The sequence below is a fragment of the Thunnus maccoyii genome, chromosome 18, assembly GCF_910596095.1.
Source record: "Thunnus maccoyii chromosome 18, fThuMac1.1, whole genome shotgun sequence".
In the NCBI taxonomy this organism is placed as follows: Eukaryota; Metazoa; Chordata; class Actinopteri; order Scombriformes; family Scombridae; genus Thunnus; species Thunnus maccoyii.
In genome coordinates, this window is record NC_056550.1 from 10085343 (window position 1) to 10103671 (window position 18329).

Consider the following 18329-nt stretch of genomic DNA (forward strand, 5'->3'; position numbering starts at 1 on the left):
AGGAGGTGTTCTTTTTAATGGAGGGAGGTATTTGTGTGGTTGAAGGGGAGGTCTGTTTTAGGAGTTGTTTCAGTTTTTGGTGTGGAGGAAGTGATTTCATGTTATTAGGAAGTGAAGTTCCTAAAAATATGATCAGTCTTTCTATAAAATCACTGCATTACTAATTTGCAGTAAAATTTTACTAAAGGTATTTCATCACTGTTTTCTGTTTGATCACTATCGTCTTGAGTGCAGTATCACACCACGCACTTCTACAACCAAGACGCGCATGGCTTTCAACACAATTAAAGTCGAGATGAAATGAAAAATGCCTTTTTTTTATCCTTTTAGATCACATCCCTGGTCATATTGTGGACCTATTTAACAGTATATGCCAAAAACACAAAATAATCAATTTCTGTCTATTCTTATATCAAATTTCAATCATGTTTTATTCCTGTAAAACAAAATAGGACATGTGCCAATGTAGGCTTGAACCAACTAATTTTATCCAATAATATCATGACATCCACCCATCAATCAGTATTTAACTTTAAGCAGCACAAGGCTAAGATTTGTTGTGACATGCCCTTTTCAACATTCAAATCAAATTCCTCCCAATGTTATGTCCCGCCTGTCTATCACCGTCTGTCTTCACTCAGGAATACGTCACGATATGGAAGTTAGATACAATCAAACTACTGTTTCATCTGGACTTTAAACTGTATATATAGCCATATAAGTTTATAAATTACTCATTACTTCATTTCTGACAGTACTTCAGACTTGTCGTGTTTGTTTTCTGAGCAACTCCCACACAAAAAGTCTGAATGAGCCTCTTATAAAATCAGGTATGACAAGTCTGTCTCACTCTTTTAGGGACTTTTTGCCTTTGTTACATAATATATTGAATAAAGCTGTTCATTTCCCTGAATAAAATTCCTCCCACAACCCTTTGTTGAGTCGGTTATGGTTTAAAAAAAGCTCACTAGTTTGCGATCACAAACACAATTATTCACATATACGTGAACATGGACATAAAGCACAGTAGGCTCTTTTGTTAAGTTGCTACATGATTCACCACATCACCAAAAGGGCTAACTTCTTCTACTGCCTTTTAAGATGTGGAAATGGTTTGACCAAACAATGGCTTAACCTGTTTTTTTTTTTATGCTTGCCATACTTACATCCCCAGTCCTTCTGATGCTTCATTTGGTTAGTGTCCGTGTTAGTGACCATACATTATCTGTTTAAGTTGGATGATGATGGAAGGGCAAACTGAAACTGAAGTGACAGTCTTAAGTTTATTTTTAAATAATGGAAGACACAGCTGCTTACAACTCTTAAATGAAATAATTTAATAATTCTCGACATTAAAAACAGCAATTTTTATTTTGTAAGAAACTTGTATTGTACAATGTGTAATGCGCATTAGGTATACTGTATAAGGTTTCCTAACTATAACAACTATATGGTAGTCACATATTAGTGATGGACACTTATCTACTCCTTTACTCCTTCATTCATCAAGACAGTTTGCTTACATTCTAAAAAATTAAACTTGCTGTTATGTGCATTCATTGTATTTTTATGAATGGACTTAAATGGAGGGAAAACATTTTAGTGCTTAAAGTCATACTTTTCTAACTCAGCAGATTGCCACTAACACTATCATAAAATAAAACCCAAGAGCTGTGTGGGACCTGCAGTATAAAATATGTGAGAATGTCATCCATGTGGCTGTGACTGTGGTTGTTTTGTCTGTTAGCAGGATGCAGATGCAGTTTCACATGTCTTTTTCAGTGAATGCTGGAGGAACTACGGCCATGTATACAACAAAGTGCACATGAGGACACACAGACATACACACATACACACAAATAAAAACTGATAGCAAGACTTTCAAAAACTTTCCACATAGCAATCATTATTATTTGTCATGAATTATGTTGGCAACATACAATACTTTGGGCGTGGGTCTTAACATTAAAGACAAAGTTATTTCAAGGAATCTGAAGATTTATTAGCAGACCAATAAAGCCAAGCTAACAGCTCTATGAGGTTGAACTGTGCTTTGAGCTAAATGCTAACTTCAGCATCACGCTTACATACTCACAATTACAATGTTAACATGTTAATGTTTAGTGGGAAGTGTATAACATGGCCTCCTTAGTTTAGCGTGCCAACATTTGGTAATAAGCACAAAAAAGAAAGAGCTGATGCTGATAGGAGTGTCAATTGTTTTGCAGGTATTTGGATAAAGTAAAAGTTGGTGATTTTCTATATTTTTCTTATTGTCAACAAATCTGATGTGCAGAGCCAAACCAACAATGAGCTCATCCTACTTACAAGTATTATGTGTGTATCCACAGCCTGATATATTGTATTCCTCTGTACCGTGGACCTTAAAAACACGTCAATGAGCCACACTGTTGCACTGGTTGCCCCCGAAGATTACGGTCACAGTCTCCAAAGACTAATAACAACGATCACATTTTCGGTCTCCGGAGAGCAAATCTGTGTAAGGCAGATGCCAGTGTGTTTTCTGTATTTCTAAACACATTAATGCCATATCCCTTAAGGGATCACCAAAGTTGTTACAATTCATCCTCACGATGTATGTCTGTACAGTCTGGCAATCCATTAAATAGTTGTTGAGAAAAATTAGGGAATAGCCAGTGACATTCATATCAATCCTTCCAATAGTTGAGATATTTCAGTCTAGACCATAGTGGTGGACTAACTGGCCATCATTTTCCTCCATAGAGCCACACTGCAAGAGTGGCTAAAAAACTTGACTACTACTTTATGTTTGATCATTTATTTCATAAATCAGTCATTGGAAGTACATCACACACAATATCTGTCCAAAACACTTGTTTATAACAAATCAGTAGTTCAATAAAAGAAAAGAATAATTGACAACAGGGAATCAACCTCTAAAAGTTATAGAGCTGGTAACTGATATTTTCAAATCATGAACAACTGAGTCACTCAAGACATAACTACACCTGAACTTTACATTTGGTTATTGAAGTAAATTAAAACATACTATGATCCAAATTTGGTACATTTTGCTTTGGTGTATGAAAACCGCAATTTTTTTCCAAACCTTGCAAAGTATGGCCACTGGCTCTTGGTGTTATGAAATGAGTAACCTCCATGACCTTTAAATGCATAATGTGCACGTCTCTGATCTGTTATCTGCATTTCAAAACTAAAGATATGCTAACAAAGCAAACAATTTAGTTGACTCAGAAACTTACTTATCATCTCCCTACAGAAGTTTCCTCATTTATAAGGTGGAATGATTACAATCACAATCAATCAAATGAGAATCTGAAACTTCATACCATACTGGTGATACTGTGTACTGTGTTCTGTATCTAGGACTTGACCAACTGGGGACCTAAAATCCCCAGCTGATTGTGGTGACTTCCCCCTTCCTGCTTACTATTTATTTACTCCAACAAAATGTAGTGAGGGCTGGGTGGAAGCCCAACACGGTCACAGATGGTTAAATGTCTTTACTACTTGAATTACTGCATAATCACAGGTTTAACTTTCCTAAAACCATCTGTCCTGCTACAGCATAGGGGAGATAATTTATCTGTTTTAATCTACTAAAGTAACTGACATAGTGCACTTAACTTAATTTTAGGTTGCTTCACAAGATCCATAACAGTCTTATTCTGAGGAAAAAGAGAAAATAAACTACATGTCTTAATGTCATTTGAGGTATGACCGTGCTCAGGTCCCTACGTATACTTTATTATTAAAGGATAAGTCTGGTGATGGTTTTTATTTTTCTTATAGTCAACAAATCCCATGAGATAACCAAATCCCATGACAATAATCTGATACAGATTATTCCTCTTTGCCATTGAAATCCATTATTGTCCAGAAACTATTAAAAACACATGAGTGAGCCACAGTGTTGCACTGGACGACATGTTCCTTTGTTATAAGCAGGGAGCAGCAGTTTACTTTGACTCAGTTACACATACATTGTTCTGCTGCCATAAATACTCACTCAGTATTAAACGTGTTATTCTGCAACCGAAAATAGTCCCCTACAAATGCACTATTTACTCCTGTTTCAGTAACGTTTGCTAAAAACTACAGTGTCCAGCTGTTGTAGCATTTTTCTTTTAAAATGAAAGTATGCTGTATATTTGTGACTCAAGATTTATATCTTCAGTAGAAATCAGTTGAACTGGGGCTGAGTGCCACAGATAGGGTAGAGAAGACAAAGTATTTAGAAATCGACTACAACATTGTTGGTTTTGGTCTTTTCATGGGACTTGTTGACAGTAAGAAAAATATAGAAAATTGCTAGCCATGTTCTTTTAAGTAAACATTTCATATAGCCTTAGTGCAATCATATTAATTATATAATTATAGGGTTTAAAATGTGTATTTATCTCAGCTTAAGTAAAGTTAAGATTTGAAGTGATGTTTAAACAGAATTTATTGCCATCTCTCTTTATGTTGCAGTTTGTCTTGTAATGCAAGTGCTGATGTTCAAAATTTGGCCCAAGTGCTTATTTTTTTCACTTTATTACAATGTGGAAATAGTCTTAATATTACAAAAACTATCATCATTATGATAATGTTTTATTATTTTTATAATCCTGAATACTTTTTTTCTGTAAATGGTGCACTGGCTACTCACTACAGAACAAACTAACCGGCAAGGTCTGACCAGTTCACCAAAGGCTATGCAAGCTGCTGCCAGTCATGCATTATAATGATGTTATTGAGATAATTCTGCCAGACTTTGGTCAACATTACAACACAAATGTTATGGGATTTCCTCTGTGTTTTCTTATTCAGAAATTAATCATTTCTACCAGACCCATGTGATCTGTCTCAGTGTTCTGGTCCAAAATGGCCACCATTAGAGTGTGTTCAGGTGGTGCTCTGCTCCTCTGTCACACGGTTGGAACAGTAGTCCTGGATACCTGGTGGTGGAGAGAGGACAGGCATGTGACGATGATGATAATGGTAGTTTTGATTAACTTGATTTCCAAGAACACATACAAATATGCTTGCTATTACAGATCATTGTGTGTGTTTGTTGCCCTTTTATTCACTGCCTGCAAGAGCATTGAGTAAATCATGTGATCCAAACCACATTTGATTTGTCAACTTTAATCTTCAGTACAGTTATTGAATTTCAATACAACTCCTCTGCTTCCGCTTTAGTCAACTACTTCTTTTTTGTAAAATGATCACTTCTCCTTTCATTGCAATTAAACGGGAATTGGATCATCAAGTAAATCGTCTTGTCATCAAAAAATGATAATGGACTTCGCTGGAAGCCGGAATACATCCATGTGTGCGTTTAACTTCCTTACTCAAGAATGTAACAAGATCCGTAACATGACGTTCGTTAGCAACAGGATGAAAATAGACAGTCTTCTTAGGAACACTTACTCTGCACAATTCTCTGGTAGGCTTCAGCCGCAGGAGAGTCTGGTATTTCGTTAAGGAAAGACCTGCCCTCGTCACAGCTTCGTGCTATCCTTGGGTCTAGGGGTACCTTGCCTAACAGAGGCAGATTTAGATTGGCACACATTTGCTCAGCGCCCCCGCTAGTGGGAGGGAAGATCTGCGACGTGTTCTGAAAGAGAGAGGGACAAAGCAAAATATGAGTTATGCGTGCATTTTCAAATATATATAATAGGGTCAGTTGAAGTTGTGTGATTCCTGCAGTATCTGATTTATGAAAAACTTCCTTTTCATACAACATATTTGTGTAGAGTTCATTTACATACAGCTGTCCACTGTGTTCTGAAAAAGATCAGGTTGCTACAAAATAACCACACACATCTCTACCGACATTAGACAGGTCTGTTTATAACCAGGTTTTCTGTCTGTTTAAGGAACTTAAAAAGAGAAAAAACATGTATGATGTAACCATTTACAACGGGAAATACATTAGAATCAAAACTGTCATAGCGTTGGATTGATACAATCACATGAACGATTACACCAAACTATTCTTTTTATCTACACCATCTGCCGCCATCATCTTGTCAGTCAGTTGACCTTGACAACAAATGAAGTGTGAACATAGTTTGAGGTGTTATAAAACACCACATACAGCACAGTAACACAAACTGCATTACAGGAACACACAAAATGAAACTTATGTACAGCCCCAGTACATGCTGGAAAGCATTCCCCCACATCTAATCTACAGTATCTTAACCTCCTTGTTCGTGATGTTTAATGTGTTAATCTTTCTCATTTGTCCACAACACATAACTCCACATCAAGGCTAGCGGGCCTTTCAATGGGATGTGGTTGACCATATATGACATATTCTGAGGTACATTTCTATACGCAAACAAGCCTGTACGCGCAAAAGAAAATGGGTATAGAGCAGGTGAGATTTATTGTTCTCTATCTTTGCATAAAGTTTTATGGCCGTTTGTGTTTGATGAATATCAATTTTATTGTTTGCACAAGCAGTACATAAATGTCTTGATAACAAGAAGGCAACTAGGCCACTGGTTTATACAGTATCATGTTTCTTTGAGAAACAAAGGCTCAATCTACAGTGTTTTCCACTACTTTTAGTTGCCAAACTGAAGCTGTTTTTTTTACTTTAAAGGTTTAGTTTTTAATTCATGGTCTTTAAACATAAGGGGAGAAACAGTTTGCATTTTCTTACATTAAAAGAATGCTACATGTGTCTCTTCCCGTGAGATGGGGCAGACAGACTTTCAGTAGAAAATAAGTTGCAGGAGGGAGTGATTAGAATCACTTCAGGAACAAGTTGGAAAATCTGCATGTGTAGGATTGGAAAATAAAACCTGTGCAGACCTTCAATGTGAATTACTTGGTTTGTTTCGACTGCCACCAATCCTTGCCTTGTGTGCATATATGTAGTCCTTTCTTTAATGTTTTTTTTTTTTTTAACATGTAAAGCAGCCTCAAAGGCTCCCGCTACTTCCAGGTTGGGTTTAGTGGTGATCCTGATTGGAGTGGCACCTGGTCCAGCACTCCAATCCACCAATAAATGCCTGGCCAGCCTGTCGGTTGGCGCAGCTCAGATATTGTAAACAGCTCGATGCTGTGCCTCTTGTTGTTGTGTTTAAGAGTGTAGATATCTTTTGTTGTGAAACTAGTCAGAAGCACTTGATCACTAACTGTGCTAGCGGGCCTTTCAATGGGATGTGGTTGACCATATATGACATATTCTGAGGTACATTTCTATACGCAAACAAGCCTGCATGCGCAAAAGAAAATGGGTATAGAGCAGGTGAGATTTATTGTTCTCTATCTTTGCATAAAGTTTTATGGCCGTTTGTGTTTGATGAATATCAATTTTATTGTTTGCACAAGCAGTACATAAATGTCTTGATAACAAGAAGGCAACTAGGCCACTGGTTTATACAGTATCATGTTTCTTTGAGAAACAAAGGCTCAATCTACAGTGTTTTCCACTACTTTTAGTTGCCAAACTGAAGCTGTTTTTTTAACTTTAAAGGTTTAGTTTTTAATTCATGGTCTTTAAACATAAGGGGAGAAACAGTTTGCATTTTCTTACATTAAAAGAATGCTACATGTGTCTCTTCCCGTGAGATGGGGCAGACAGACTTTCAGTAGAAAATAAGTTGCAGGAGGGAGTGATTAGAATCACTTCAGGAACAAGTTGGAAAATCTGCATGTGTAGGATTGGAAAATAAAACCTGTGCAGACCTTCAATGTGAATTACTTGGTTTGTTTCGACTGCCACCAATCCTTGCCTTGTGTGCATATATGTAGTCCTTTCTTTAATGTTTTTTTTTTTTTAACATGTAAAGCAGCCTAAAGGCTCCTGCTATTTCCAGGTTGGGTTTAGTGGTGATCCTGATTGGAGTGGCACCTGGTCCAGCACTCCAATCCACCAATAAATGCCTGGCCAGCCTGTCGGTTGGCGCAGCTCAGATATTGTAAACAGCTCGATGCTGTGCCTCTTGTTGTTGTGTTTAAGAGTGTAGATATCTTTTGTTGTGAAACTAGTCAGAAGCACTTGATCACTAACTGTGCTTCTCCTTGCTGTCAGTTAAGAGTGTAGATATCTATTGCTGTAAAACTATTATGAGGCACTCATTACCTGGGCATGAAGCCAGGTGTAGTTCCGCTGACCACTGATTGCACACACACTTAGCATTCCTGAGTGGTGCTGTTCTTATTGTACTTATGTTTTTTTCAATCCACTAAAAACTAGGTCTAGACAGTGAGGTTTTATTTGCAGTTTTGTTTCATTGTGTTAGTTTTAGCTCGAGTTTAGAAGTCCCCTTTTGGTTATATTTGGTTTTTGGTTTGAACAGCATCCACAGGCCCTTCTTCTTTGGTAGTTTGCCTCTTGTGTTTGTGTATTTTTGAAACAATCCAATTTCTTGTTAATCACTAACTTTGTCTTAACAAAGATCCATGGTTTAATATTGCCTCCCTTTCCAAGCTGAGTTGTGACATGGTTGATCATGGTGATCTCAATGGTGCCATGAGTTAATAGTTTAAGATTAAAGGTGATGACAGAGAGCAGGCCAGCTTCAGAGCTTCTTAATTATAATTGTTTAGCTGTGACATTCGCTGGTCTATCATGTCTGTCTACCCTGTTGCAGGTTGACTCACAACTTCCTCTTTGCTGTGCTTACATGTTTGTTTGGTCTGTCTGCCCTAGAGGTTAGATTAGAGGTAAGATATACTTTCGATTTTTATTACTGCACCTGAGCCCTTCTCTACTTTCTACTTTGTTGCTTCATGCAGCTTAAAAAAAGCTAAAACACACTGCTAACTTGGATGAAATCTGTACTCTGTTTATAATCGCTGTCATGATTTTTACTAGGGATGCACAATATTATCGGCATGTCATCGGTATCGGCTGATAAAAGCTCTAAAATGAAATATCGGCATCGATCATTTCTGCCGCTTATGAGAGGCCGATTTGTTGCCGTCTCCTCCCCCGCCCGACTGTGCTTCCCTCCACAAAATGTTTCACCCTGACGGTCCCGGTGCTTCCTCCGCAGGCTCCACTTCACTCAAGCTGCCCGTCAGACCCGCTGCTTCTTCCCACTTTAACTCAGTGCTCTGGTTGGATCCACGTGCAGAGCTGGGGCTAACGTTAGCTGGGAGGCTAGCAGAGGCTAGCTGGCTGTGCTTCCCTCCGGCCATGCTACGGCTAACGCTCCGCTAGCCTCTCAGCTAACGTTAGCCTCGGCTCTCCATGTGGATCCAGCCAAAACACCAAGCCCCGGTTTGTTATTCAGGGAAAAAGTGGGAAGAAGCAGCGGGTCTGACAGGCAGCTTGAGTGAAGTGGAGCCTGCGGAGGAAGCACCGGGACCGTCAGGGAGAAACAGTCCGTCGAGGGGCTGCTAAGTTCTGCACAGATAGGAAACACGTCAGCTGACAGGATGTACCACTCTGTTTGGGGGGGAAAAAAAAACTTTGGTTTTTATTGGCAGTTGGCCACCAGCCAGAGCAGGTCGTCTACTAATCAGAAGATCGGCAGTTCGATTCCCGGCTCCTCCAGTCCGCATGTGGGCAAGATACTTAACCCCGAATTGCTCCTGATGGCTGTGCCATCAGTGTGTGAATGTGTATGAATGACTAGATCTCCTCTCATGGGCAGGTTGGGACCTTGCATGGTAGCCCCTGTACCATTCAGCGTATGAATGTGTGTGAATGGGTGACTGTGATTCGTAGTGTAAAAAAAGCGCTTTGAGTGGTCGAAAGACTAGAAAGGCGCTATACAAGTACAGTCCATTTACCATTTAACTCAATGAAAATTCTACTGCCCGACCCACCTGGCAGATTCATTAAAGTTTTAAGGCTTCCTAAATTCTTCCCTCATATATTGTCCTTCTTGGTCATACTTAGTACAATCTATGCTTGCATGCATAATAGTCTCCTCAGCCATCTGGAAAAAAATATGTGCATATATCGGTATCGGCAATCGGCCACAGTGAGTTGGAAATATCGGCATATTGGATATCGGCAAAAAATCCAATATCGTGCCACCCTAATTTTTACCTGTTTGAACATCAGCCTAGTGGGTACTGTGTTTGAGTGTATTTGTATATTCAGTACGTGAGAGAGAAAGTCAGTTTGCATCACTGTGTATGCACATCTGCTAGTGACCTTGCATTTAGGACAGACGAAGCCACTCATGTTCTCTACCACTCCGATGATAGGCAGCTTGACCTTCTGACAGAACCGGATCTCTTTTCGCACATCTTGCAACGACACCTCCTAGAAAGAAAAACAGAAAGACGGAAAGAGAAAGGCAAAGCAAGAGAAGAGTGGGGCAGAGGGCGCCACAGAAGACGAGAGGAGAGACAGAACGGAAACACCAGACACCAGAGAAAAGAACAAAAGATAAAGGATTTGTATATATTGTTATCTGTTCTCTGCCAACTGCTATCATGTTTCTCTTGAGCAAAGCAGTGAGCCTCGACAAACTGAGCAGCCCACATATGTCAATGTGTGGAAAAACTCTTAAAATATCAAGAGCTCGGCAACTTGATATTACACAGACTGACTTCTCTTTTCTGGGTAATTCCCACCTCGTGTGTGGTTAGTTTTGGTTAAGTGAGAGCTGATGGAATGAGGAAATGAATCCACTGCTGTCTGACCTCACAAGTCCAGTCTAAAATAAGTATTAGGAAGTGTTTGTTTAGTGTGAGATTTAACAGAGGAGTACAGTACACAGCTCTATACAAACAATGGACAGGGACAAGACGATACAACCTATTGTGACACACTGTCAGTAAGTTTGTTTAAAAAAAGGTTATTGTGGAAACTTATTACGTTCAAACTCTTCTCCAAGATTTTTTTTTCAGTTTTTCATTACTGCTTATCCTCTAGAGGGTCATGGGGGAGCTGGAACCAATCTCAACTGACGTTGGGCGAGAGGTGGGATACACCCTGGACAGGTTGCCAGCCAATCACAGGGCTGACATATAGTAAAGAGACAGACAACTATTCATACTCACATTCACACCATACCTAAGCTGCATGTTTTTGGTCTGTGGGAGGAAGCTGCAGTACCCAGAGAGGACCATGCAGGCACGAGGAGAACATGTAAACAATGATAATCTTAACATGTGACTTCTAGCCACTGCTAATGTTAGATTCTACTTGATATAATACACAAGACCTCCAATATGGCTCCAACTGGGTGCAAGTCAGGAGAAAAACAAACAAACAAAAAAAAAAACAACACCTCTGTGCATATTCAATAGTGTAATCAATATTAGGTCAGAGAGCAGGACAGCTGATGTGTGTCTGTGTATATCAAAAAAGGGACACCACAGATCCATGATCATAGCTAGCATTTACTTTATTGTCAACATAATGCCACCTGGGTTATGAGCTTCTTAAATCTATCACACAAAAAGTTTCACATCATTTTTGGCTCTTCCTACAGTGTCAACACGTGGTAATGGTGGTGTGGTGATGTTTATGCGAATAAAACCCTTTGGTTAAGGTTTGGAAAAAATGCTTACATGCATAGGGGGATATACGCACTTAGTAATAGTTAATTTGAGGGGCAACAATTTCTCTGAACATGTCTCGTGCGCTTTGATTTCCCAGAATTACTTTCCACCAGCCCCCTAAAACAGGTGCATCATTTAAACATGTGGGTAGAGAGGGACTGGTGACAGTCACATTACTAGTGTGGGGGGCGGGGGGGTTTCCAGCTCAGATAATATCAGATCCAATCAAAACTGCATTTATTCTCTGTTTGTGAATAATGAAAGCTCTAGTAAGAAGCTCTATATAATTCGTGGTAACTGACAACAAAACTTGATCTTTACTGGCAATTCTTTAGATATCCACAAATGTTCTTGGCTTTAAATGTGCCATTATAGCTGTGCAGGGCATCTTTCAATAAAACACTGACCACAAAAAGGCAGAGATAGTAATTCCCTCATGAAGAGTAGCACTGAATAGACCACTGCATGATACAATGCAGCTGCTACGATGTTGCATTCTGAGTAAAAGGGGTGCTCTCATTCCCTGTCTGTTAATAGTGTGAGTCTGTTATTTTCACTGTTATTATTAGTCACTAGTGTGATACAAATACCACCAACGAAGCAACAACTCCAGGCTGCTGTTTATACTTCACTGACTGAAGTATAATCGGTCAAAGCAGCTGGAGTGAAAGTAGACACAGACTTCTGATACATTACCAGTATTTGAGGATGGAATTCCCCTTTATAGCAGTGTTTTTTCGATCCTGGTCCTGGGGCACTCCTACCCTTCATGTTTTAGGCCGTATTCACACTAAATCAGGTGTTGCGGCGCACCACTGCTGGATTGAGCGGTGGTGTGGGCATGTTTGTGCTTTTTTAAAATGAGTCAGGAAGCTGACAGCAAAACCTTACTTTACTTTTAATTGTAACAAACACAGCTCTGATCAGTCTGATTGCCGGCTGTGATTGGCCATCACAGCATGACGTCGGGTTGCGCTTCTCCAAAACTTTACTCTGGATCAACTTTCTCGCTGCGGGCTGGTGTGTCTGATTTGGTGTGAATACGGTCATAGATGTTTCCTTGCGCTAACACACCAATTCAAATGAATGGGTATTTTATCAGGCTTCTGCAGAGCTTGATGATGAGCTGATCATTTGAATTAGGTGTGTTGGAAGAGGGGAACATCTAAAACATGCAGGGCATGGGTGCCCCAGGACCAGGATTAAAAAACAGTGCTTTACAGTCAGGACAGCTTAAACATGTTGTGGTAAAGGTGGTGTAAATGTTATTATTGTTAAGTATATAACTGTTGAACATGTTTGTGTGTGTGTGTACCTGTGGTGTGGTGATGATGACAGCACCATCGACGTGGGTGGAGCTTAGGTACTGGACAATTGACAGGTGCTCATCAGACGTGCCAGGGGGCGTGTCCACGATGAGATAGTCCAGTTCCCCCCAATCAACATCCCTCAAAAACTGCTTGATCATTCCTGATTGGACACAAAATCCACACAAGTAAATAATTTAACTTTATATACTGTATATACACACACACACACACACACACACACACACACACACACACACACACACACACACACACACAAACACACACACACATACCATTCTTCTTGGGTCCCCTCCAGATCACAGCATCATCAGGGCTACCGAGCAGGAAGCCAATGGACATGACAGCAAGGTTGTCGTCCACATACTGGAACACACACACACACACACACACACACACACACATTTTAACTTACAATATATGAGATTTCTTCAAAGAAATAAACATTTTTCAAAAAGCAGCATCGTTTGAATTGACTCACCACAGGAGACCAGCCTGACCCACTCTGGTGAACCTGGGCACAAGAAAACTGATTACTAACCTGCTCTGACGTCTGTGTTTCTGGTAAAATGATACAAGGTCTCTACATTCAAATACCTCTGTGTATTTCTGTTTCCATTTCTTAACATTCTTACTTGTTCTCCTTCTAAGCCCATGATCCTAGGAATGGACGGACCGCAGATATCTACATCCAGCAGGGCAACCTAAAAATGGAGAAAGCAGAAGAAACAGTCTGTTTGGCAACCATATCACTAACTGCGGAGGAAAGAATTTAGAAATGACACTGGAACAATATGGGCTACAATGAATGTTTTATCAATTTGAATAGTGTAGTTGCACTTTTGACTAAAATATATTTTTATCAAATGTAGATCATATCATGGAACATTTTGCCCCTACAATAATAAATACTTCAAAATCAAAAACTTCAATAATCTATTTTTTTTATTTTTATTTTATTTTATTTTATTTCACACATATAAAGATAAAACACATGAATGAAATATAAAAAGTAAAATCAATAAAAGTAATCTATAAAATATCTTATATCTTATCTTCTAATAGGAATCAGTCTCATACTACATCTATGTTTTTTTCTGACATATCCTCAGGTGACTGTCTGCAGTATATCAGATTGAAGTTACACCTCAGATATGATGACCTCTAGTGGCCTTTAAGTGATTTGCAGGGGACACAGCAAAGATATAGATTTAAACAGGAACAATAAATAAGAAATAAACAATAATAAGAAAGATCTATGCTCCTCATCAAGTCGCTCCCATCATCCAACACTCCCCACTGTAGCCTCTCACCTCCATCCATATGGAAGTAAACATGTCTATGCATGGGCACCTGGTTATGTTTTAAAATGAGGGAGCAAACTTGGAAAGATACATAATTGGTGGGGAGGTCTGAGGATCCTCCCACAGAAAAACAATTGTAATTTAAAACAAATTTCCTGTCATTTCCACACCACCTAATCTCTAAACAGCCACCTGCACTAGTCTAGATTAGTTAGATTGAGGGTGCTAGTATAAAATTGGGTGGATCAGGACAGGAAATGATTATTAGAAGAATGGCTATTTCATATTTGAAATGTTTTTCATCCCATCCAACCCTGCTCCACCTGAGAAATGGCCTACGCTAACCTGAGGCCTGTACTACGAAGCAGGATATGGGGTTAGCAAAGTAACTTCAGGTTTAACTCTGGGTTTTCAGTCCTACGACGCTGGTTCACTTCTTACCGGGGTTCATCACCATGGTAACTTATACTGAACAGCTATCCTGCTCCGGAGAAGGTTAACTTGAGAAGTTGAGATCACAACCTGTCAACACTCCGACCACTAACCAATCAGATCACTGGGAGAAAGAGTCATCATTCCTACAGGATCCCAACATGGACAAAAGTCCTGAGTTTACAATAAAGTGACAAGTAAAAAAGAGCAATATATATTTTAATAGGTCAGTGGAAACATTTCATTGTTCCAGGCTTTCCATTTCCACTCTGGTTTTAAAACAGAGCTTCTAACAAACAGAGAGATCATTTACGACACTAATTACGTAATGATGATATTAGCTGCATTTTAATAGTATAAAGTTTATTTATCCCCGGAGTGAAGCTGACAGTGTGGATGATTTTACCCTCTGATCTCATCACTGCTGCTTAGAATAACATCAGACAACTGTGTGATGACAACTGGAAATAAAAACGAAATATTGTCTTTTATCAGAATAATAATCCACACACTGTTATTGGCTTCCATGATTATAAATGCAACATTTCAGTGAGATAGACCTCATCAGTCATTAACTACTTTTACACTCTTTGCTTCAGTAGCAGAAACAGTCTGGCATTACTTTTAAGTTTCTTTTTTTATGTGACATATTCAGAATGGTTTCCTCATCATCCAGCTAAATAGCAAGAAAATCTCTTTGTACTTAAGTCATATATAATAATTTCTACATGTATTTTGAGCCGTAGCCTACTTTTAATATGTGGAAATTATTGCTAATGTTTCTACATCTTCTTATTCTGTTGTATGATTACAGGCTGTCATTTACATTGCACTTCGCTGAATATGACTTTTTGCTGTCTCTTGAACAGAAGTTTTCCACAGGCACTTGGTATCACCTTTTCATCTCATATCATGAAGTACTTCATTCATGGTTCTGATGATGTCACTCGTAATTAACAACCCCGCCTCTTTCACACGTACGTGCTCATAGCTAGATAGCAAAACCCCGGGATGACTGAGCAGGTTGATAACCAGCTTTGTAGTACTGGTTATCTGGACGGCCAACGTTAGGTTCAGTGAAGCCAGATAACGAAAAGATATCCTGGGTATGTTGAAGTTGCTTCGTAGTACAGGCCCCTGGTGTGCTGAGCTCAGAGTTACACTGACTTGAGCCTGGTGTGGTGAAGCAGGATCTCTTATTTGCCGTAAGATTTGAGAGATTAATTTGAGAGAGATTAGTGCGTGTTGGCAACCCTGCAAAATGTAAAATCATGTATGACTCACTGCTGCATGGTGCTACTCTGTCTTGTCTGTCTGTGTGCTGTTAGTGACCTCTTTTCGCGCTGCAACATTTTCAGTTATGAATGTGTTTTTCACTGTATGAGAAAATAGATGTGTGATGTGACAGTGTGTGAAAAGTGTCTCACGCTCAATACGTGAGAGTTGGCAGCTCAGAGTAATTATGTGTAATTCTGAGTTTAAACAAATAGCTTAGTAGCCCTAATGGTTTTGTCTTTTGAACAACCAGCTGGTGGCTCTGTGGTTTGCAAAACATTACCTCCTTTGTGCTGTCACTTGCCAAGGCGTGGGCCAGGTGAGCGCTGAATGTACTCTTCCCCACTCCTCCTTTTCCAGACAGCACAAGGATCTTGTGTTTGACTGTTGACAGCTTCACTCCGATCTCTGCTATGGCTGGAAATGAGACAGATAGAGGATGTGAAGGATAGAGATGGGCTATCGGGTGTTATAAATCTTGGTGTCACAAAAACGCTGATGGACAAATATGGGTTTTTGTCAAGTCGCAATGTACAATTGTCATAATATCATGATGTGATAACAGTCTTACCAGGGTCAGGGGCCTTGGTAGCTCCAGAAGCACACAGTTTCTGGTTGGGACAGCCCTGGCATGATGCAGACTTCCCTGCTTGCTCACTCTGTGTACCTGGGCAGTCTGAAAACATTAAACATGGGTGTCAACGGTGTTTTATCAAGCACCTGAGTCCATTAATCAATGTGCTGGCTTTATCAGAGTAACATAAAAAGATCGGAGCCCAATACGTTTTCTGGGCTTGGGCTTCAACCCCTCTGCCATTACAAACTCATGCTGTGCAGTAAGGTTGGGCGATATGGACAAAATCAAATATCACAACATTTTTGACCAAATAACTCAATATCGATATTGCGACAATATTGTAGGAATGAATATTGGTGCTTTCATAAAATATTTAGCCTACACAATGAGATTTTTGATAAATAATCATCAGTAATGTGGATATAATGACTAAGTGGGTAAAGGCAAATAATAGAACAGCTTGAACAGTCTGGTAAACATCACTATATTGTAATGCAGCCTTTAAAACCAGAAAAAGACAACACTTACATCACAATAGAACAATATTATGCTATCCAAGACGATATCTAGTCTTGAATCACAATATTGATAAAATATTGATATATTGCTCAGCCCTACTGTGCAGCCTAACTTTGACGAACCCCCACTTTGACTTTATTTTAGATTCTAGTGGAGATGTCAGTGTTACCAAATGTACCAACACATGCCGGCTGAATTTTCGGTAAATATGTATAAAATGTCACAATATTTGAATAATATTTCCGTGAGTTGGAGTTGTGTAGCATTACAAAACACGGAGTCTTGAGTTTGAATATTTTACTCAGTGTTTAATATAGAGATGCATGTGGCGATTTTAAAAACGATAAAGCTCTTTAAAGGGGGGAATTAAAGTAAAGTGGAAGTTTAGGGGTTTAAGTGTGGTTCTGGCATGAAGAAACAGGGATAAGTTTACTACCATAACACACAACAACTTGCAGGAGTAAGAAACTCGGACACGACTGCGTCACTATGACTCAGCTAAATTTCTGGGACTATCATGCTGAAATTCATGACACAAATACATTCAGCAATGTTTAAGTAGCCTTGTCTAATAATGTCTTATTCACGTAAGACCAATTTCTGCAATGACATTAACACGCTGACACTTTATAACTGTTCAAATGAAATAATTTGAGTGAACAAGCGATTTCTGTTCGGTTTTAACCAACAGGTGCCAGCACTACAAATCCCTGTGGGTATTTAGTAAATGATACCTTGCTGGTATCTTAAAAACCTTGAAAACAGGAAAAAATGCAAGTATATTATCGTCAACAACAGCAGAGAGCTGCTTAACAGTAGCAGTGAGAGAGGTAAATATTAGCGTTTGATTAAAAACACGCCACATCCTCACAGTAAAGACAATATTATAAAACACTACATCGCAAAGCAGCCAAAGTATATTGTGGTGGAGGTAAGTCCAAAAGTAAGTTTGAAAACTCACGCTCTGGTGCATTATCTGGTACGTCTCCCATCTTTGAAACAGTGTCCTTCCGTTAAACTCGTCCCCTTTCGAGGGTTCCGGGTAAGCACAAGATCAAACTTAAAATGCGCAGTTTGTACATTTCAAGTCACCATATTTGTGTCTGTGGCCCAGTACCAGAGTTAACCCTGTCCTAAACAATGAACAGTTACAGGCTTGAGTTTGCATCGCATGTGTTTTCATTCAGCGGCGAAAATTCCTATATAAATATATAGGGAGAATATATATTCAGTTGAACAGGGGTTAGTTTTGTTGCCATGTTCAATCAATTCTGGCAAAAATGTCCAAAGTTGTTCTTGTGGAATTCTTCAAAAATATTATATACGTGTATATTGAAAGTACACAAAAATGTATAAATAGGCTATATATATTTTTTTTTTGTATGTATATATATTTTTTAGAAAATTTAGTTGTTGTAT

The 18329-nt window shown here is 39.1% G+C and overlaps 1 protein-coding gene across 1 annotated transcript; it reads right to left on the minus strand.

Moving 5' to 3' along the window:
* Positions 1 to 2784: 2784 nt before the first annotated feature.
* On the minus strand, positions 2785 to 18040 carry nubp1 (nucleotide binding protein 1 (MinD homolog, E. coli)). Its single transcript, XM_042393228.1, has 10 exons — positions 17872 to 18040; positions 16386 to 16490; positions 16098 to 16231; positions 13439 to 13507; positions 13285 to 13317; positions 13079 to 13169; positions 12791 to 12945; positions 10118 to 10228; positions 5419 to 5605; positions 2785 to 4943 (listed from the first exon to the last, which is right to left on the minus strand). The coding sequence occupies exons 1-10, from the start codon at positions 17900 to 17902 to the stop codon at positions 4891 to 4893; spliced, it is 969 nt and encodes a 322-aa protein (XP_042249162.1). The 5' UTR covers positions 17903 to 18040; the 3' UTR covers positions 2785 to 4890.
* Between the last annotated feature and the right edge of the window lie 289 nt (positions 18041 to 18329).